This window comes from Podarcis vaucheri, assembly GCF_965113315.1.
Source record: "Podarcis vaucheri genome assembly, chromosome: 6".
Lineage (NCBI taxonomy): Eukaryota > Metazoa > Chordata > Lepidosauria > Squamata > Lacertidae > Podarcis > Podarcis vaucheri.
Window position 1 is genome coordinate 71,059,694 of NC_138764.1, and position 21,150 is coordinate 71,080,843.

The window sequence follows — 21,150 nt, forward strand, 5'->3', positions numbered from 1 at the left end:
TTTTTTTATATAAGCATTTTTTTATATAAGCATTTATATAAACTCACATACTGCTCATATAAACTAAGATATATATTTTTAAAGCATCCTATAGGAACATTTTATTATGAAGTATTGCATTATGAAATATATTGTATGTATGTTTATGTGTGTTATAAACATCTGTTGTTGTTGTTGTTTAGTCGTTTAGTCGTGTCCGACTCTTCGTGACCCCATGGACCAGAGCACGCCAGGCACTTTTGTCCTCCACTGCCTCCCGCAGTTTGATCAAACTCATGCTGGTAGCTTCAAGAACACCATCCAACCATCTCATTCTCTGTCGTCCCCTTCTCCTTGTGCCCTCCATCTTTCCCAACATCAGGGTCTTTTCCAGGGAGTCTTCTCTTCTCATGAGGTGGCCAAAGTATTGGAGCCTCAGCTTCACGATCTGTCCTTCCAGTGAGCACTCAGGGCTGATTTCCTTCAGAATGGATAGGTTTGATCTTCTTGCAGTCCATGGGACTCTCAAGACTCTCATCTAGCAGCATAATTCAAAAGCATCAATTTTTTGGCGATCAGTCTTCTTTATGGTCCAGCTCTCACTTCCATACATCACTACTGGGAAAACCATGGCTTTTACTATACGGACCTTTGTTGGCAAGGTGATGTCTCTGCTTTTTAAGATGTTGTCTAGGTTTGCCATCGCCTTTCTCCCAAGGAGCAGGCATCTTTTAATTTCGTGACTGCTGTCACCATCTGCAGTGATCATGGAGCCCAAGAAAGTAAAATCTCTCACTGCCTCCATTTCTTCCCCTTCTATTTGCCAGGAGGTGATGGGCCCAGTGGCCATGATCTTCGTTTTTTTGATGTTGAGCTTCAGACCATATTTTGTGCTCTCCTCTTTCACCCTCATTAAAAGGTTCTTTAATTCCTCTTCACTTTCTGCCATCAAGGATGTGTCATCTGCATATCTGAGGTTGTTGATATTTCTTCCGGCAATCTTAATTCCGGCTTGGGATTCATCCAGCCCAGCCTTTCGCATGATGAATTCTGCATATAAGTTAAATAAGCAGGGAGACAATATACAGCCTTGCCGTACTCCTTTCCCAATTTTGAACCAGTCAGTTGTTCCATATCCAGTTCTAACTGTAGCTTCTTGTCCCACATAGAGATTTCTCAGGAGACAGATGAGGTGATCAGGCACTCCCATTTCTTTAAGAACTTGCCATAGTTTGCTGTGGTCGACACAGTCAAAGGCTTTTGCATAGTCAATGAAGCAGAAGTACATGTCTTTCTGGAACTCTCTAGCTTTCTCCATAATCCAGCGCATGTTTGCAATTTGGTCTCTGGTTCCTCTGCCTCTTCTAAATCCAGCTTGCACTTCTGGGAGTTCTCGGTCCACACACTGCTTGAGCCTTCCTTGTAGAATTTTAAGCATAACCTTGCTAGCATGTGAAATGAGTGCAATTGTGCGGTAGTTGGAGCATTCTTTGGCACCGCCTTTCTTTGGGATTGGGATGTAGACTGATCTTCTCCAATCCTCTGGCCACTGCTGAGTTTTCCAAACTTGCTGGCATATTGAGTGTAGCACCTTAACAGCAACATCTTTTAAAATTTTAAACAGTTCAGCTGGAATACCATCACTTCCACTGGCCTTGTTATTTGCAGTGCTTTCTAGGGCCCATTTGACTTCACTCTCCAGGATGTCTGGCTCAAGGTCAGCAACCACACTACCTGGGGTGTACGAGACATCCATATCTTTCTGGTATAATTCCTCTGTGTATTCTTGCCACCTCTTCTTGATGTCTTCTGCTTCTGTTAGGTCCTTACCACTTTTGTCCTTTATTATGGTAATCTTTGTACGAAATGTTCCTTTCATATTTCCGATTTTCTTGAACAGATCTCTGGTTCTTCCCATTCTGTTGTTTTCCTCTATTTCTTTGCATTGCTCGTTTAAGAAGGCCTTCTTGTCTCTCCTTGCTATTCTTTGGAAATCTGCATTCAATTTCCTGTATCTTTCACTATCTCCCTCACATTTTGCTTGCCTTCTCTCCCCCGCTATTTGTAAGGCCTCGTTGGACAGCCACTTTGCTTTCTTGCATTTCTTTTTCATTGGGATGGTTTTAGTTGCTGCCTCCTGTATAATGTTGCGAGCCTCCACCCATAGTTCTTCAGGCACTCTGTCCAGCAAATCTAAATCCTTAAACGTGTTCCTCACTTCCACTGTGTATTCATAAGGGATTTGGTTTAGATTGTATCTTACCTGTCCAGTGGTTTTTCCTACTTTCTTCAGTTTAAGCTTGAATTTTGCTATAAGAAGCTGATGATCTGAGCCACAGTCAGCTCCAGGTCTTGTTTTTGCTGACTGTATAGAGCTTCTCCATCTTTGGCTGCAGAGAATATAATCAATCTGATTTCGATGTTGCCCATCTGGTGATGTCCATGTGTAGACTCTTGTGTTGTTGGAAAAGCGTGTTTGTGATGACCAGCTTGTTCTCTAGACACAACTCTATTAGCCTTTGCCCTGCTTCGTTTTGATCTCCAAGGCCAAACTTGCCAGTTGTTCCTTTTATCTCTTGATTCCCTACTTTAGCATTCCAATCCCCTATAATGAGAAGAACATCCTTCTTTGGTGTCACTTCTATAAGGTCTTGTAAGTCTTCATAGAAGTGGTCAATTTCAGTTTCTTCAGCAGCAGTAGTTGGTGCATAAACTTGGATTACTGTGATGTTAAAAGGTCTGCCTTGGATTCGTATCGAGATCATTCTATCATTTTTGAGACTGCATCCCAGTACAGCTTTTGCCACTCTTTTGTTGACTATGAGGGCCACTCCATTTCTTTTACGGGTTTCTTGCCCACAGTAGTAGATATGATAGTCATCCGAACTGAATTCGCCCATTCCCATCCATTTTAGCTCACTGATGCCCAGGATGTCAATATTTATTCTTGCCATTTCATTTTTGACCACATCCAACTTACCCAGGTTCATGGTTCTTACATTCCAGGTTCCTATGCAATATTTTTCTTTACAGCATTGGACTTTCCTTTCACTTCCATGCATATCCACAACTGAGCGTCCTTTCGGCTTTGGCCCAGCCGCTTCATCAGCTCTGGATCTACTTGTCCTTGTCCTCCGCTCTTCCCCAGTAGCATGTTGGACGCCTTCCGACCTGAGGGGCTCATCTTCCAGCGTCATAACTTTTATATGCCTGTTGTCTTTGTCCATGGAGTTTTCTTGGCAGGGATACTGGAGTGGCTTGCCGGTTCCTACTCCAGGTGGATCACGTTTGGTCAAAACTCTCCACTATGACCTTTCATCTTGGGTGCCCTGCTCGGCATAGTTCATAGCTTCTCTGAGTTATTCAAGCCCCTTCGCCACGGCAAGGCAGTGATCCATGAAGGGGCATAAACATCTACCATTTAGAAAAAGGGCAGCTTGCTGCATCTAGTTTCTGTAGCTCTTGTGTGGTGGGTTCCAGATGGACTACAACTCCCATCAGCTTGTATTGGTTGGGGCTGCTGTGAATTGTGGTCTGAAACATCTGGAGGCTATCACATTGGAGGATACAGTTATAACAAAATAAAGGGAGGGAAGGGGTCCTGGACCTTTAAAAACGCTTGCACAGAAGAGTACCATTCACAAGTACTGTATTTTATTATATACAATATGTTATTAAAATTGTCAGAGATTTCAAACACTCGATTAAAACGGCAATAAAAAATAATGCAACATTATAAATACAAAGGCTAAAATGGAAGCAGCAGCCGTAAAACAGAACAAGCGCTAAATACAGGAGCGCATTACAGTTACTCATTCAATGCCTGGACAAATAATAAATGAAAGTCTGCATTCCAGGTACCAAAGTGAGCCTCTGGCAAGCTACCCTGCATGGAGAGTTTTCCAAAGCTGCAATGTCACAACCATCAGGCTCTCCACTTTCTGTGGATGCCACTTTCGGAAGGACCTTGGAGACAGGGCTGCTGATTGCAAACAATTGATTTAATAAAATACCCTTCTTGTGAAGAGCTTTTTCCTGACCCACTGGTGCCAAGATGTACCCACTTGAAAGTGCAAGGACCTTAGCAATGGGCTTCCCTTGCTCCCTCACCACCGCCTTCCATCTTTTGTCTAAGGTTCTGCACTTGATCTTTGTGTGTGACTTTCAATCAGTCAGAGCCCTAATGGCCACAGCCTCGCAATCTCTCTTAATTTCAAGCATATTAGTACCGCATGCAATCAGCCAATCATGCTAGTTGCCCCCTCAGCAGTGCTAGGAATGTGAGAAGGGCATGTATAATGATAGGTACAGAGCAGAAAGCGCTCAGCTTGATTGCCCTTTGGCCAGTGTTAAATCATTTCAATGCATGCAAACTGTGCGCTGCAAAGCACCAAAGCCATGTGACAAGCCCTGTGCAGGATGATTCTGCCAGAACTTAAGAGTTGAGGGCATGTTTTTTAGTCTGGAGCTCCCAGTTGCTGTGAGCAGCACTGTTGAAAGCACAGTGAGTTAGGGCTACAAGTTTTCAAATAAAGCATTTATATAAATATCATGCCTGAGACTATAAATTTCCATCCGAACCAGGCAACATTTGGTCAGGAGGTTATAGTCTTTGCCGTGGGATTTCTAGTACATACGCCTATACTCTGTGTGGCTCCTTCTTTTCCCCAGCTGGAAACTCTTATGCACACTTCTCATTTTTGGGTCAATGGCTTCTATACTTTATGGGGCAGAGTGTGCATATATGTGTATCTACATTAAGAGTCTGATTGTGAACCTCTGCTTGGTTCAGATGTTCAGTGTTAGTGCTCAGTTAAATAGAGCTCCTCCCCTTTTCCAGCTCCAATCAGAATTAGGCAGAATAAGACTCTTCATTAAGTCAGAACTCTGGCTTAGCTCAATCAAGTTTAACACCCTCTTTAAATTGGTTAAAATTCATTCAAGCACCCCTGCACTATTTCAGGATCAAGACATACAGAATAATCAAAAATAACAAAATAATCAAAATAACAAATCCTGACCAGTAGATGAAGTAATATTAAATTAGCAAATAGCTGAGGTCAGCTGTGTCTTTGGGAGCAAGGCACATTTCTATTCCTTTGCAAAAAAAATTGCCAGAGTTTGCCAAGAAGAACAAGCAAATCAGCAGTGCAGATTTGCATCAGTGAGTTGGGGGGAAAAAAACATCCCAACAATCCTTTAAATTATTTCCAGTGGCTGTGATAGCTAATACAAACAATGGAAGAAGAAGAAGAGTTTGGATTTGATATCCCGCCTTTCACTCCCTTTAAGGAGTCTCAAAGCGGCTAACATTCTCCTTTCCCTTCCTCCCCCACAACAAACACTCTGTGAGGTGAGTGGGGCTGAGAGACTTCAAAGAAGTGTGACTGGCCCAAGGTCACATGGAGATTTGATCATGTAGGCACTGCTCTTTTCATACATTTCATGAAGAAGAGGAGCAGGTGAAGTTCAAATGCACTCTCTGGAGAATGAAAATATCTCACAGGGCAAGTCACTATTGTGATGTTTAATTTCATCCTAGGTGGGCTGGCTTAAAACTGTTTGTGGAGAGGAATGCTGCCAGGTTAAAAGCTGCTACCTGATAGCTCCCCTGGGTTGCCCTACCACCCACTCCTGCTCATCATGCTTTCTCCAATGTGGCATGCTCAGCACAGGATGCTCCAAGGAGCCGTTCACCTGGCTACCACCTCCCTTCGCCTGCTTTGCTCCTCTTGGGGTTTGCAGACACAGGGAAGTGCTCCAGCTGGGACAGAGCATTGGTGGGTGGACTAGCTAGCAGGCAACTGCCTCCTTGCTTGCTTGCTGCCTGCCTCCTTGCTTAGTGGGATTTGGCTGTGTTTTGTGCTGCTGTTGCCTGTAAGGGAGTGAGATTCCTAGCTGGCTAGGCCCACCATGAGTCCACTTCAGGGTACTGGGAGGCTAAAGACTAGCTGCCTGTTGCTTAATTGCAAAATGGAACGGAGAGGAAGTGGGAATGACAAATAGTTCAGAAAGAAACTGAATTGAGCTGGGCAGCCTATGAAGTGCCTTGGACTGAGGTAGGCTGTTTTCTGACATACCAAATCAAGGTCAGAATTTATGTAAAAAGTTGGGTCTCAGTAGGTGCTCCATTAACTTTTTTATGGTTGAGTGGGCAATGGATCTGTGTTGGTCATAGGTTTACCATTGAAAAAGTACATGAAAACCACTTGTTTTAACATGCATGGATTCACAAGAAAGCATTTAGAAGTTATCTCGTGTACACCTGGTTCTGTGATGGATTCTGCTGTTCCCTCTGTCCAGCATCCCCCCTCATGAGATTATCATTGCGTGAGAAGGGAGCGTGAGGCTCTGCTTCCTGGTTCCTTTCCTTCTGTTGCAATTCTCATAGCCCTCTATGTGTTGGGAGCTTTTTCTAATCTAGGCTCCCCTTGTGAGTTCTGAATAAGCTTGTAGCTAGAATCATATAAAATTGGGTCACTAAAAGGATCCCAAATGGCTGTGAGTCAACATTTTCCTTATTAGTTTGGAAATTCATGCAGAAACTTTTTATACTACCACTTTGCAAATGGATCTCACCATTGTCTGACTAGAAAAATAAACTTATGTGAACAAGGCTGTTGGAATGGAACATTAGTCTCTGTAATGTCTGTGTAAGTGATTCCTATGACATAACATGACTTGCATGTTATGAGACCTTACAAAAAAATTATCTGAGAATGGGGAAAAATTGGAAGGGTTTGTGATTGTGCTTGTACAACTGAGTGCCCACCTGTCAAGGCTTGACTCGGGTGTAGGTCAGCAACAAAAAAACAAACCACCCGAGGCCAGTTTTTATTCAAGAAAACAAACCACAGAGCTCCAGCCTAGTGGTCTCAGCAACTCTTCCTAGGAGGTCCTGCCTAGATGAAGCAGTTGCAAGCACCCTTCTCTATGACTCCTCCTTTTCAGAGCTTAACCCACACAGTCTCAAACTGTGTCTGTGCACAACTAACCTCTTTTCATTTCTCTCTGTGTTCTTGGAGACCAAGGGGGAAGGGGAGCTGGTCGCAGCAGGAGGGGGAGGCTTCCTGGATTCTTCAGCAAGCTCTTGACCCCCTCCTTTCCAGCCTCTGCTTCAGCCTTAGACTCTGAACTGCATTTTGTCACAGACTCTTCTTGTTCACTAAACCATGTCTCCTGTTGCTGACACCTCCTCCTCGCAGCCTTCTCCTTCTTCCTCTGACTGCTCATCATTGTTCCACCACCACTCCTCTGGTTCTGGGCCTTCCTTCCCATGGGGGTTCCCTGGCTGGTGCCTCCCACCACTTCTCTGCATCCAGCCAGTCCATGGCATCACCATAATAGCATAGCTATAAGACAGCAGGCGCTGGGGAGTAGGGATATAAGAAGGCAAGTTCCATTCCAACTTGTATTCATCATAATCCACATGGTTTCTGTTCTGCTGCAGTTCAGTTTCTGCCAAATACTGTGTTAGCCATCTCACAGTCTGCTAGTTAACATAAGTTATGCAACTTATGAAACTATTTGTGTAACTTGCATCCATTTCAATGTAAAGGAAATGTCAAAAACAATGTATTCAAAGTAATGAATTATGTATCCTTTGCATATTTAAAACAACATCAATGTGAATGACTACAGATTATATTGGCAGGATTGAGTTTCGTTCCTGACCACAGGTGAACATGCAACCTGCAGCTTTTGCACTTCCCTTTGCTGTTTTTTTTTAAAAAAAATTTTTATTAAAGTTTCAACATATTACAAAAAATAAGAGAAAAGAGAAAGAAAAGAAAAAAAGAAAAAAGAAAATGAAAATACAAGGTAAAAACAGTTAAAAACAAATCAGTCTTTCCATATCTTATCCTTCATTTACTTGTTTCCCTGACCTCCTCACACCTCCCTTTTTTGTATTCCAGTTCAATTAGTTAATTCAGCAAATCCTTTCCCTCTTTGATTTTATCTTAATCTTTTATCTTAATATATTATAACTTTAGATTATCACCTGTTAACAATCCATTTTTACATATTCCTTTATGACATTGCTGCTAAAAACCACTTAACTTCAATCCAACATCATTCTAACATTCATTAATTTTGCAGTATTTCTGTAGATAGTCTTTAATTTTCTTCCAATCTTCTTCCACCGACTCTTCTCCCTGGTCTCGGATTCTGCCGGTCATTTCCGCCAGTTCCAAATAGTCCATCACCTTCATCTGCCATTCTTCTAGAGTGGGTAAATCTTGTGTCTTCCAATACTTTGCAATAAGTATTCTTGCTGCTGTTGTAGCATACATAAAGAAAGTTCTATCCTTCTTTAACACCAATTGGCCAACCATGCCCAGGAGAAAAGCCTCTGGTTTCTTCAGAAAGGTATATTTAAATACCCTTTTCATTTCATTATAAATCATCTCCCAGAAAGCCTTAATCCTTGGACACGTCCACCAAAGGTGAAAGAATGTACCTTCAGTTTCTTTACATTTACATTTCCAACATTTATTATCGGGCAAGTGATAGATTTTTGCAAGCTTGACTGGTGTCATGTACCGCCTGTATATCATTTTCATAATATTCTCTCTTAAGGCATTACATGCCGTAAACTTCATACCTGTGGTCCATAACTGTTCCCAGTCAGCCATCATTATGTTATGTCCAACATCTTGTGCCCATTTAATCATAGCAGATTTCACCGTTTCATCCTGAGTATTCCATTTCAACAGCAAGTTATACATCTTTGACAAAATCTTGGTTTTGGGATCTAACAGTTCTGTTTCCAATTTTCATTTTTCCACCTGGAAGCCAATTTTCTTGTCCAAATTATATGCCTCCATTATCTGATAATAATGAAGCCAATCTCGCACTTTATTTTTTAGTTTTTCAAAACTCTGCAATCACTTCCCTTTGCTGTTTTTGTCAGAATCCTCCAGCATCTCTACTGAGGGGATGGTGCAGTTGGTCATCAAGTAAACAGCATCCATTGAGACTCATAGCTCTTCTCATATTCAGCAGCAAGCCCTCTTGCTAATGGGACCCTAATTTTGTCCCCATGCTACTCACAGCTGAATTGAACAAAGGCAACACTGAGTCTGTGGGGGATGAAACCAGCAGGCACTGCCATACCCTGGGCTACATCTAAGTAAGAAAGCAGGCAAGGGAGGGCTCTCTGAGGGCAGGTGGGAGTTGGTAGGGCAATGCCTCATCCACCGTAATGGATTGGGCCCCCACTACTGGCCTTGCTTAACAAATACAACTCAGTAACATGGTGCATACACAAACTATGCTCCCCCTTCTGTGAATTCGTTACAGCAATTTCAGAGTTTGGAAGGAGATTAGTTCTCATCCAAGAAGCCTTTCAGGCAGCCTCATAGCAAATACTGTACTGTGATTCCTGAAGAACAAGCAAATTAGAATAGTGGGCCACAATAAAACAAGAGTTTAAGAATTGCTGTCATAGAACGACAGATTAAAATGCTTACAGATAAATCATTAGAGATCCAGTGTTATGTTTTGACAAGGAACAGTTGTGAGCTGGCCCTGTGCCCAGGAAGGGCTCTCCATCACCACAAACAACATACACTCGCTCTCCAGCTCCCTGTTAATAAATTCTGATTGGGCACTAAAGTTTTACAGCTTCTGTGGTTGTTCACTCTGGACCCCGTTAAATCGCAGCAGGTGATATACAAGGCTGTGAATTGTCGTATCCCCCCCATCCCTAGTAAATGGAGACTGCACAGGCAAGAAGACTCTATGCTCTGCGACTGCTTGCTGTCCCTTAACATTTCTACATCCTCATTCATGGGACTGAAACTGCATTGTTCACGCTGGTCAATGATCTCCAGTGGGCTAGGGACAAAGGTGAAAGCTGTTTTCTATTTCTGCTGGATCTCTCAGTGGCCTTTGATACCATCGACCATGAAATCCTTCTGGACTGCCTAGAGGAGCTGGGGGCACTGTTATACAGTGGTTCCGCTCCTTCCTCCTGGGCCGTGTCCAGAAAATGGTGTTGGAGGATGAGTGTTCAGACCCCTGAGTGTTCAGACTTGTGGGGTGCCTCAGGGTTTTGTCCTCTCCCCCATGATTTTTAACATCTATATAAAGCTACTGGGAGAGATCATCAGGGGGTTTGGGCTGCGTGTTCATCAGTATGCGGATGATACCCAGCTCTACCTCTCTCTTAAATTTGAACCAGTGAAAGCGGTGGATGTCCCGTGTGAGTGTCTGGATGTGGTTGGAGGATGGATAGCAGCTATAGGCTTGCCGTAGGATCTGGCGCTCTGGACAGCAGGCAAAAAAAGAAAGGATACAAAATGCAAAAAGAACTTTAGGTGCTAGAAATGCACTTTACAATAAGCTCAACCTGTTTTGGGAAAAATCACTTCCGCAAGGGCCCATTTTTAACAACATTTCTCATATCCAAGGTATACAGCAGTTTGACTGTGATCCCCATATAGATGTATTCCAGCTGGAGTTACATGAATGGACGCCCCTTTCACCTATTGCCCTTTAACTGCTGCTCTCGGCCAGTCATTTTGTAGGGTACAGAAAGAACTGGAAAAAGTTCCTAGCAGCAAGCTGCCTCTTCACCCCAATCTGCCTCATAGAACGTGACACAGTGCAAATGTCCCATTTATCCTATGAGTGGGCTACCCTGGCAAAAATAGCTGCCACCACTGTCCTCAAGGGAAGAAGGGAAGAATAATACCTGACAGTCTTGCAACTAAGGAGGACAGAATGCTGGACTAGGCAGGTCTTTGGTTTCCTTCAGCAGTGATCTTGTGCTCTTTTATCACTTTCCTGCCTTCCCAGATTTCTGTTCAGGTGTTCTATTCAACCCTTCAAAGAGAGGACTGTCCTCTGTAAAATAGGCACCCATGATGTTAGCTGAAATACGAGGAGGGCAGGAGAGGGACTAATAATAATAATACTACTAATAATACTAATAATAATAATAACGCCACTGTTTCTGCAAAGAGGATTAGCCTCTGTTTACAAGCTACTGTATGTGTTATTCTAGAGTTTTGTCTTGGGCAGTACGATTCACTGGTGCTTTTAGGCAGACTGTCCACTGTAAATTTAAGTAGCTGTTTGTTTGTTTTCATTTTTTAGATGCCCTGATGTTTGCCCTTCTTTGCAAATACCGAGTCTATATGAGATTGGCCAATGCACAGACAATAGCTGTGAAGCCCCAGTAGGAGGTAAGTATCATTATTCAAATACCTATTTCTATTATTGCACAAGAAAGCCTGTTGTTAAAAGGCTGAATGAGTCTTGGCAAAATGGTGTGTTTTTTAAAGTGGCAGGAATCTATTTGGAACACACAGATCTTCCTTTATGCCACCAATTCCCTTTTCCTCGGCTGAATTTTGGACCAACTTATTTTGGCACCAAAAAGAAGCTCATTTTGCTCTGAAGTTATTTGGACTATATTTGTACAGCTACTTGTGAAAATAGTCGTTGTGTGCTATGGCTGTGTGAGGGCATGGCCATGTTCAGGCCTGGATGCAGGCCCTGCCCCACGCATCGCTGGACATACCTCTTCCTGTGTGTTTTGGCCTGACCTTCCCACTTTCAGAGGGAAAGGTCTTCCGGGACTTTAATTTACATTTGCTTGAAAGATAATCCTGGTTTATCAGGATCCCCAATTGTGCCATATGCTCCACTCGTTTAGTTTTGAAATCCTGAAATATGTTAAAATAAAGCTTGTTTGTTCCAGAAACAGCAACTTGATCTAGTCTGAGATGCTGGGATTTTTCTGACCTGATCCATGACATGTGGATCTTAATGCAATTTCTTTTTCCTTGGCAGAATGAGTGAGAGGGACATCCGAAGCTTGAGCAAAGGGGTATTGGTGCTCTCTCTCTGCCTTATAACGCTATGGGGAAGGCTGACTCTGGCCTCATCACACCACAGAAGCCATTCAGGTAGGCCAAACAATCTCTCTTGAATCTGCCCTTGTTTCTTATTGCAGTGCTTTGACTAAAAGTGTGTGCGCAGGATTAGACTTCTTGCATCTCCAGACCTTCTGAGGACTTGCAAGATGCTACCAACTGGACTTCTGAAGAAGGTTCAGTTTTTTATGTTGAGAGGTTTAGAGCAGGAGTCACCGGTGTGTCCAGCAGTACCTCCTATGGCACCTGCAAGAAGTCTCCATAAATACTCCTCAGAAATCTACAGTGCGGGAGAGATTGTTTTCTCTTCCAGTTCAGTTGCTGTTTACACTGGTTTGGCTTCTCCTATACACAGCATCCATTTTGTGACTGGTGCCCTTGGTACTTTCTCAGAATTTCAAGTCTGTTCAAAATTCCAGGTGTGAGAGGTGTACTCAGATGTACTCTAGAGTCAGAAGGCCACCATTATTTTAGAATTCCTTCTCAGAGCATGCTCTCTCAATGCTCTTAACAGCTGCATAAAGCCAGCAGGTATTTGACACTGGGCACAGAGGGAGGGGGAAGCCAGCCACTTACTGAACTCAGTAAATATGAAACTCAGACCCTCATCCCTTTCTCCTCTCTGCAAAAGGCCGTTTTAAGGATTGGAGAAGGTGGAAGAAACAACATCACATAGGTTCTTGCCTCAACACTGTCTCCTGCTGAGTGGAGTTCACATGAGCACATGAGGTTTGGCACCTGCCAATTCTCAAAGAAAAGAGCCTGGCTGCAGGGTGATTTCCTAGCTGCCCAAGCCAAGAAAGGCATTGGCAAATTGCAAGTGTGCCTTAGGGAAAAAGGTGCACAAACTTCAGAACCCTTTCAGAGTTTTTCCTCAGCATGAACCTCCTTTCTGAGACAGACTCAAGCCCTTTTCACACCTTATGATAATGTGCATTGTGGAGAATGGTGAGCAGCATTGCAGCAGTAGGCTTAGTCCCTGAATGACATACATTCATTGTAATGTTTGAAATGACTCCCACATATGTGACTGTACACATGGGCAGCTTTCCTCTGCATATTTGGTAGTCCTTTTTCAGGGTTTCCGAATGCATGGACAGAGTCATCTGTGTCTGCAGTTGTTCTCATAGTAGTGTTTTCAGAAACTACAATGAATGTGCATGGGGTGGCTGGGTAGAACTTGCTGGAATGCTGCAGGCACTCTCCCATTTGTGCTTATTGTACCTGATATAGCCTCTGAAAATGACATCAGGCAAATGCAACTCCCAAGTGGACATCTCTGCAACAGAGCCCAACGTTCCATGTGCAGAGAAGGGTCTTCTCCCTGCAAGAAGTGCAGTCGCTTTGCTGCAATCAGTATCTGGTTGACCACTGTGAAAACAGGCTGGTGGATGAGATGAGTCTTTGGCATGGTCTAGCGGGGCTCTTCTTATGCTATTATTGTGTTTTAAATGGAATGCAAAACTCAGCAAAATCTGATTCAGCTAATGATTTATCATGGATGTGAAGGTGATTCCTGCTTTGCTTCTCCCTTGCTGTCGGTGGGAGCAATAAACATGACCTCTGGCTTAGCTTTATGTTCAAACCAGGGTTGCTCCAAACAAACCATAGTGTGTAGCCAAGGTGTGTTATTCAGAGTTAAGAGTTTGAGCAAAATAAACCACTATTCCTGGTTCAGATGTCAGGATACTCCAGGTATTGTGTATTATTACTTGTGCTAGGCGAGGAGCAAAGCAGGAGTCATCTTTGCTCTTGTGGTGTACCATTCACTCAGATGTGTCAACTGGGCAATAACAAACTATGGAGAACTTATGCTCACTAAGGCATAAAACTATTGTCTGTCCCCCATCCCCCAAGCTTAGTGCTTTCAGCTTAAGCTTAGCCTTATGATATTTACATTTTGACCTGTTTATTGTGTCCAGTGGGAATACTGTAGCGACATGCCTTTTTGCCAGAACAAGTAGTAAATAAACCTCAGAAATTGACAAATGTTCCCATGATTCTTGTATTTTAGTTTTTGGATTTAAAAACTGATTCTTATGTTTTAATTCTAAGGAACTGGAAGTGTTCTTTAGTTGGGTTAATTCTTTATTTGTGTTAGTCATAGGGCTGACTCAAGTTACAAATCCCACAAATTTTCTTATCGTGGGTAGCCATTTGGTCATATCTGGTATTTTCCTCGGCTGTTGACTCAGTTTTGCAGCCTGTAATTTCTGTTGCATTTCTGGCCTGGTGCTGTATATGCAGGTGGCAGTTCTTGTCAAGAGTGCTTTCTACCCGTTCCAACTTACTTCAGCCTGCAGTCTGACTTGGAGAGATTACCACCATATGTATGTCTTTGCTGCAGCCAAGCTTGGTTATATTATGCCTTTATTCCTTGAAACTTCATCTGATGGAGAATGTGATGAGCTTTGGTATCTGGCACTTCCACAAACTGTACCTAGTTGCAAGTTTATTTTTCTGGCTATTTCAAGGTACAGTTCTAATGCTTAAAGCTGCAAACAGCTTTGAGTCAGACCCCGCTCCCAAATCACTAAACAATCTATCTCTCCTTGCCTTACTTACCTTACTATCACTAGATTTGGCCCCAAATTCTACCTTTAAATCTAAAGAATTAATTTATTTCCTGTTCAGAGCAGCTAAACTCTAGTTATTGCCCAACGATGGAAGAAAGCCTCTAATATACCGGTAACGGCTTGGATTAATAACACCTGGAACATTGCTTTATTAGAATGGCTCACATACCATGGGCAACTAATCAAAGGCATCTCCAAGAAAGATACCTTTGGCACGATTTGGTCTCCTTTTTTCTCTTTTATTGAAAAAGAACAGGATATTTCAATGCCACCATCATCACAGAGGTGTCTTTGGAGACGATATATTAATTTAAAATGTCCAGTCAACCAGATTGAGAGTATTTGGTGAGCCAGCATGACAGTGACAAGGGACTGAGGATTGGAGTGATCATTCTGTGATATTATGGTGATATTATGGCAGTGGACGAAGCTGTGTTGTAACTTTTGAATAAATGTGTTTTAATAAAGAGGGGGAGAGAGAGCTTTTCCTGGAGGCTTTAAAATGAGTGGCATTGGCAATTCGTGGGACGCAGGTGGCGCTATGGTCTAAACCACTGAGCCTCTTGGGCTTGCCGATCAGAAGGTCAGCGTTCAAATCCCCACGAAAGGGTGAGCTCCTGCTGTTCGGTCCCAGCTCCTGCCAACCTAGCAGTTCAAAAGCACGTCAAAGTGCAAGTAGATAAATAGGTACCGCTCTGGCGGGAAGGTAAATGGAGTGTGCTGCTCTGGTTTCGCCAGACGTGGCTTGGTCATGCTAGCCATGTGACCCGGAAAAACAGTCTGCGGACAAACGCTGGCTCCCTCAGCCTGTAAAGCGAGATGAGCGCCGCAGCCCTAGAGTCGTTTGTAACAGGACTTAACTGTCAGGGGTCCCTTTACCATTTTTTAATGGCAATTCCGGCATGTTTTATAGGAGCTACTATGCAATTATGCCAAATAAGGCAAAGGGGTCACTTGATGTTCTTTCAGACTGGGACCTGCATACAAAGAACAACAAGAATAAAGTCTTGAAATGTACTCAGCCTTAAAAAGCAGCGGTACAATGTGTGTGCTTTTGCTGTTAGGAATATGCATCTAGGAATAGGAATCTATACCTGACCTACTTGCTTCTGTCATTGCCAGCATGGGTCATTCCCAAGTATGCCGTTGGGTGGAGGATGAGCTTCTGCTACACACAGTCATCTAAGCATGGCAATGTAGAATTTAGATTTTTCAGAGGTGGGCAGTAGTGAACATAGTTAGCGCACAACGGCATTAATGTGTTGTGCATGCCAAAAACCTGTCCCACTGTTTTCTGCTGTATCTGAACCGAGAGCTATGGAGCTGCAGGCAGTTGGAGTTCAGGATATGAGGACTTCAAAGGATTTCTGCCTGAGACTTGCTTCCCTAATTGCTCCATGCTACAGGGAGCAATTAAAAGTGAGTAGCTGCTCTGGTGCTCTTCCTAGTCACAGGCTTGGGGGAGCCTCTTTAGTTTACCGCAGGTGCCTAAATCCCATTTCTGCTGTCTAGCATGTGTCTAGAAGTGTGGTTGGAATTTAGAGAAAGAGAGATGCATAATAAACACCTGTCTGCGGGGAATAAAGGCAAATGATGTTCCAATCTCAGAGGTATGCCTGCATTGTAGCCATCCAATTTGCAAAAACAACAACAACAAAACATTTCTGTCATTTTCATATGCAAGTTATTTTCCACATCATTTAAAAGAGAAGTTCTTTCTTTCGATGGAGAGAGCTGGTGGAATTTGGGCAAATTAATCTCCTAATTTGGATCTCAGTTCCATCCACGTCTGTGGCATACTTGCATCTCACACTGCAGTAATGTCTCTAAAGTTTGTGTTTCTGCCCTTGGTTTCTGCCCATCATGGTCTGGTATTAAGGCAATCAAGCCTGGTGACCCTTCCCTGCGTTTTGGCATAGGAACTGTGTTATAAACTTGCTTTAGTGCATAATAAAGGGGGAGGGCCATGTGCACACAGCGAGCTCTGTGAAAGGCACACAGATTATTTCCAAGATCATAGAATTGTTGAGTTGGAAGGAATCCTTAGGGTCATCTAGTCCAGCCTCCTGCAATGCAAGAATCTCAACTAAAGCATCCATGACAGATGACCATCCAACCTCTGCTTAAAAACCTCCAAGCCCACCACACCTTCCAAGGGAGTCCATTCCACTGTCAAACAGCTCATACTGTCAGAAAGTTATTTCTGATGTTGATTCGGAATCTCCTTTTTGTATCTTGAATCCATTGGTCCGGGTCCTGCCTTCTGGGGCAGGAGAAAACAAGCCTGCTCCATCTTTCATTTCCCCTAAAAGTTGCAATAGTCCTGGTTTTGCTCCACCCCGCTTAGGGCTATATTAATGAGTCCATACGTAGGAATTACTTACAAAAGTACTCCCATGTGTGGTGATTGATTATTTATTTATTTATTTATTTATTTATTTATTTATTTATTTATGTGTGTATCTATGTATTTATTTATCAAGTTCTCTGTACTACTTCTGTGGAAAATGTGGTACATAATAAACCAATAATGCACTGCATTCAGTTTTACATATGAGCACAGAAAATTGCTTTAGGCCTTTTCAGTCTGTAGATTCTGTTCAAAATCCCGTCTGCATCCACAAGCTGCTGATTTTACCATCTGTGGGACATATTTGGGCCACACATTGATGTTTTTCAATTTAATTTTAGCAATTTAAATTTGAGCATCAAGTATATGAGGGAAGATGCAGAACAGTTAAACTGCAGCTGCATTTGCTAATGTGTGACCTCACATAGACCCCTGTTCCACTTCTGCCATTCCCTGCTATAGATAAAACAATTCTAATCCTATAATCTCTAATATCACTGCTCACAACTAACCTATATCTCCCAGTGTGACTATTCCAAACAATCAATGAGCATTCAGCCCCTTTATCATCTTGCTAACCTGCAGCCATTTACATATGAAGATAAACGTAACAATGATAATATCATATTTGGAGAGAATGCAGAACTTGCCTACAATATTTGCAGTTTCTGCAAGTGATCTCATGGGCATGATCCATCAGGGGATTTCTAGGAAGGAGAACAGTTGCTGTAAATAAAGATAGCCCCAGTTTTGGGAAGATTTTGCATAGGGGGAACTGGCATTTTGTGGATAGGAAAGGCTTGCAGTGTTTAGATATTCATCATATTTGCATGTCACAGCAAGCCATAAGACATAGCTTACTGTGTGATTTGCTTCCTGACACTCCCTGCACTTGCTAGAAGGAAACAAACCATGACTGCTGACTCAGAATCATATCAGGAAAAAAGGGATTGAGGTTTGGTTTGCACTGTAGCTAAGGGTTGGTTTTTTTGGCTTATTGATTGCTGTTTGTTTGCATTTTGAGCAAAGCCATGATCCCTGATTTGGGCAAGGTGCTTAGCTTTGCTTCCGCCTTGTATCATCGTTACACTAGGTGACTTATCTTCAAAGGAAGTGCCAAATGTTGGAGGGATTAGCTCTGAAGGAGAAGTGATCCTAGTACGTAATGGATCCGATCTTTTGCTACCCTGTACAGATCTAGCCTCAAAACTCTGTGAACCACCCTGACATCTTATGATGAATGGCAGTATATAAATCTAATAAATAAAATAAAATCAGAATTAAAAATTAATTTGGCACCCAATTCAGAAGGCAAACCATTTTCATGAGTCCAATTGAGATTTCTTTGCAGGGCTTTTCTGAAGTGGGAGGAGGACTGGGATGAGAATGCAGAGCTTGGATCTAGGGGAAGGGCCCTGTGGTTTGGGAGATGCTGATCTGGATGCTAGGGAGAGGCTCGGTGAGTTGCCTGGAGACAGTCACAACTCAGTGTCATCAGATGCCCCAAATGTCATGGTATATCCTCCTGGTGTGATTGCGCTTCCTGAAGCTAAATTGAATAGTGAGCTGGCTATGCCGACTCCTTCTTGAAGGATGTTGTGATGGCTGAGACCATGCAAGTAGATCCAACCTACTTGCAGGAATGCCTGCTTGCTTGCCCAGTCCTGTGGCTTGGGACAACCACCACACGGAAACTTACTGACACATCAAATGTTGGGACCAAATCTTAGCATGCATCTAGCTTGTTCCTTAGAGCTCTGCTATGAACTTCTGAACCATGTAACCCAGGCTTCCTCAAACTCAGCCCTCCAGATGTTTTGAGACTACAGTTCCCACTATCCCTGACCACTGGTCCTGCTAGCTAGGGATTATGGGAGCTGTAGGCCAAAAACATCTGGAGGGCCGAGTTTGAGGAAGCCTGGTGTTACCTGTAGCCTGATCTATGTTTGGGCATTGTAGTGATTTTTGCAACAAAGCAACAACTGAGCTGTGAGTCCAAGACAGGCAAAAACACCCAAGCAGGCTGCAATGCAGGGCTAGGGAGGGGTGTGGCTTGGAGAAAGGGGGTGGAGCCTGGGGAGAGTCCTGAGCACCAGGTTAATAAGCTGGGAGGGCTGCATTTGGCCCTGGCCCTGAGATTCTCCGCTCCTGCTGGTAAATAGCTTGATTGCTTTGTGAATGTATCCACTAGATTTCCTGCTGCGGAACAGAGCACCTGTTAAAGATCTACCCACTCACACACTCCCCACTCCTCATCGACAGTGATGGATTTTTATTAAAGTAAGAATGGTATTATGATGAGGACTAATGATCGCAAGCCAAAGCTGCTTGACTGCATCCATTTAGGCAACTTAGGCTGGGAATTCATTGCCTTGCTGAGCCTAATGCCACCCCTATTTCATGTGGAAATACCTTAATTGCATTGTTTGATGTATGCATCCATTTAAATGCAGCTGCTTGTTGAAAGCAGCTCTTTGGTGCCTTCTCATCATGCACTGCTTGGGCCTGACTGATTGGATTCAGTTTCAGAAAACCGATTTTAGAAAAATGATTGTTCTTGAACAAGCACATGCTAAACAGGAAGGTGGCGATTAGACAAGGCGACAGATCTAAAAGCCCTAAACAGTCATCTCGTTTCCAGATTCCTAAGTAAAGAAAACTTTTGTGTTTAAATGCCATAGAATTAGTGAGGGTGTCTCCCTCTCTTAGCTCACATTGGATTGGACTGGAAAATAAGTATTTTTTATAAAAAAAAATTAAGGAGGGGGACATAATAGCTGACTTTTGGAGCCATAGTTTTGGATATCAAATTTGGAATTGCTGTGGAAATGGGAAAAATTACATGTCTGAAGTAGCCCTTTTTCCCTCGTGCACTAACAGCCTGATGGAAAGGAGAGGATAGTGAATGCTGGATATGATTGTTTGGCTGCCGCCACAGCTGGGTAAATGTTGTGGGAGGGGGAAGTGTATGGAGGCACTGGAAATGGTAGGTGAGTACACTGGAAATTCTTCTCTGGATTGGATTTTAATCTGAGACAGATAAGAATTTGGGGGGCCTCTCATAGACTCATAGAATTGCAAAATTGGAAGGGACCCCAAGGGTCATCTAATCTAACCCCTGCAATGCAGGAATCTCAACTAGTTTATACATGACAGATGGCCATCTAACCTCTCCTTTTGAAGTGACAATTATAAGCTCCTGAATCTTGTAATGCTCACCTCTCCTTTGAGCAATGAGATCAGTATCTAAGCTGGTGAACTTCACTAGCAGTTTTACTTGGAGTCAACAAAACCATTGTCCTTTTGCTGTGTAGATTTTGTACAGTGGCTCTGCATAGCCTCTAGTAGTATGTTTAAGCTGGGAACCATTGATTATGTTTATTGTAATAGGTTTTAGTGTTTCTGTTGGGTTCGTAAGTAGCTTTGAGTAATTTCTATGAATAAAGTGTCATTTCTGCCTCTGGCAGGGAACAATGCAGCTGCTCCCTTTGAGGGTCTGGATCTGGGCAAGAGTCTGTCAGTTTCAGGACCTCTACCACAGAATTTTCTAGAGGGGTATGGGTAGCTATCCTCTATGGATGATGGCAAAGAACAGAGAAATCACTCTGGTTGGAACCTGTAAGTCTAGAAAGAAACCCTTCTCCTGGAATAGAAGCTGTTGGGTTTGAAACTGTTTCAGAGAATCTTTGTACTGCGTGGCCACCCAATTCAACCAGTCCACATTTATTTATATATTTAAAATATGTTTATATTGCCCGTGGTCATACTGGATTACTGGAAAGCTGTGATTGGCAGAGAGGTTTCAGTATCTATATGTGAGATAAGATGGAATTTATGCATACAGACTTCACCCAGGATGGTTTATATGGTTTAGCTACAACTGCAGGACAACCATTTTGCCAGCCCGATGGCAGACATTCATGTGCATACTTCATATAAACTGTGGCAAAAAAGCTGAGTGCATGTATCATCCCCATGCAGATTATTTTTGCAATATGCTCTGCAGTTGATGCGACAAGATGATAAAAATATGTTTTCCCCCACTCTGTGCTCAGTTAAGGTGTTAGTAGTAATGAGCAGTAAAAACAGGTCTAGTTCTCTCTAGTAGCCATTTAATAATACATGTGTGAAAGGCAGAAGTGAGTTTAAAAACTTTAATTATTCATTGAATATTAGTAGTAGCGATGTGCTGTGCCGAGCACTGAATACAGATTTCTCACTTGGCCTCTAACTGGGATGGAAATGAGCGTGGGATCTTTCTACGGTAGAATTCATTATCTGATTTGATATTTGGCTGTCGGAGAGCTAAGGAGCAGACGTTTACCACATCTCAGGTCAGTAGCCTGAAACGCTTAGAATC

The 21,150-nt window shown here is 42.9% G+C and overlaps 1 protein-coding gene across 2 annotated transcripts in view; it reads left to right on the forward strand.

Moving 5' to 3' along the window:
• Positions 1 to 21,150, forward strand: part of TAFA3 (TAFA chemokine like family member 3) — a 93,632-nt gene that overhangs the window by 27,536 nt on the left and 44,946 nt on the right. For both annotated transcript variants that reach the window (XM_082227682.1, XM_082227683.1), the window contains exons 2-3: positions 11,083 to 11,171; positions 11,782 to 11,897. In XM_082227682.1, coding sequence (XP_082083808.1) covers positions 11,783 to 11,897 — 115 coding nt within the window. In that variant the 5' untranslated portion in view covers positions 11,083 to 11,171; position 11,782. The remainder of the gene's footprint in view (positions 1 to 11,082; positions 11,172 to 11,781; positions 11,898 to 21,150) is intronic.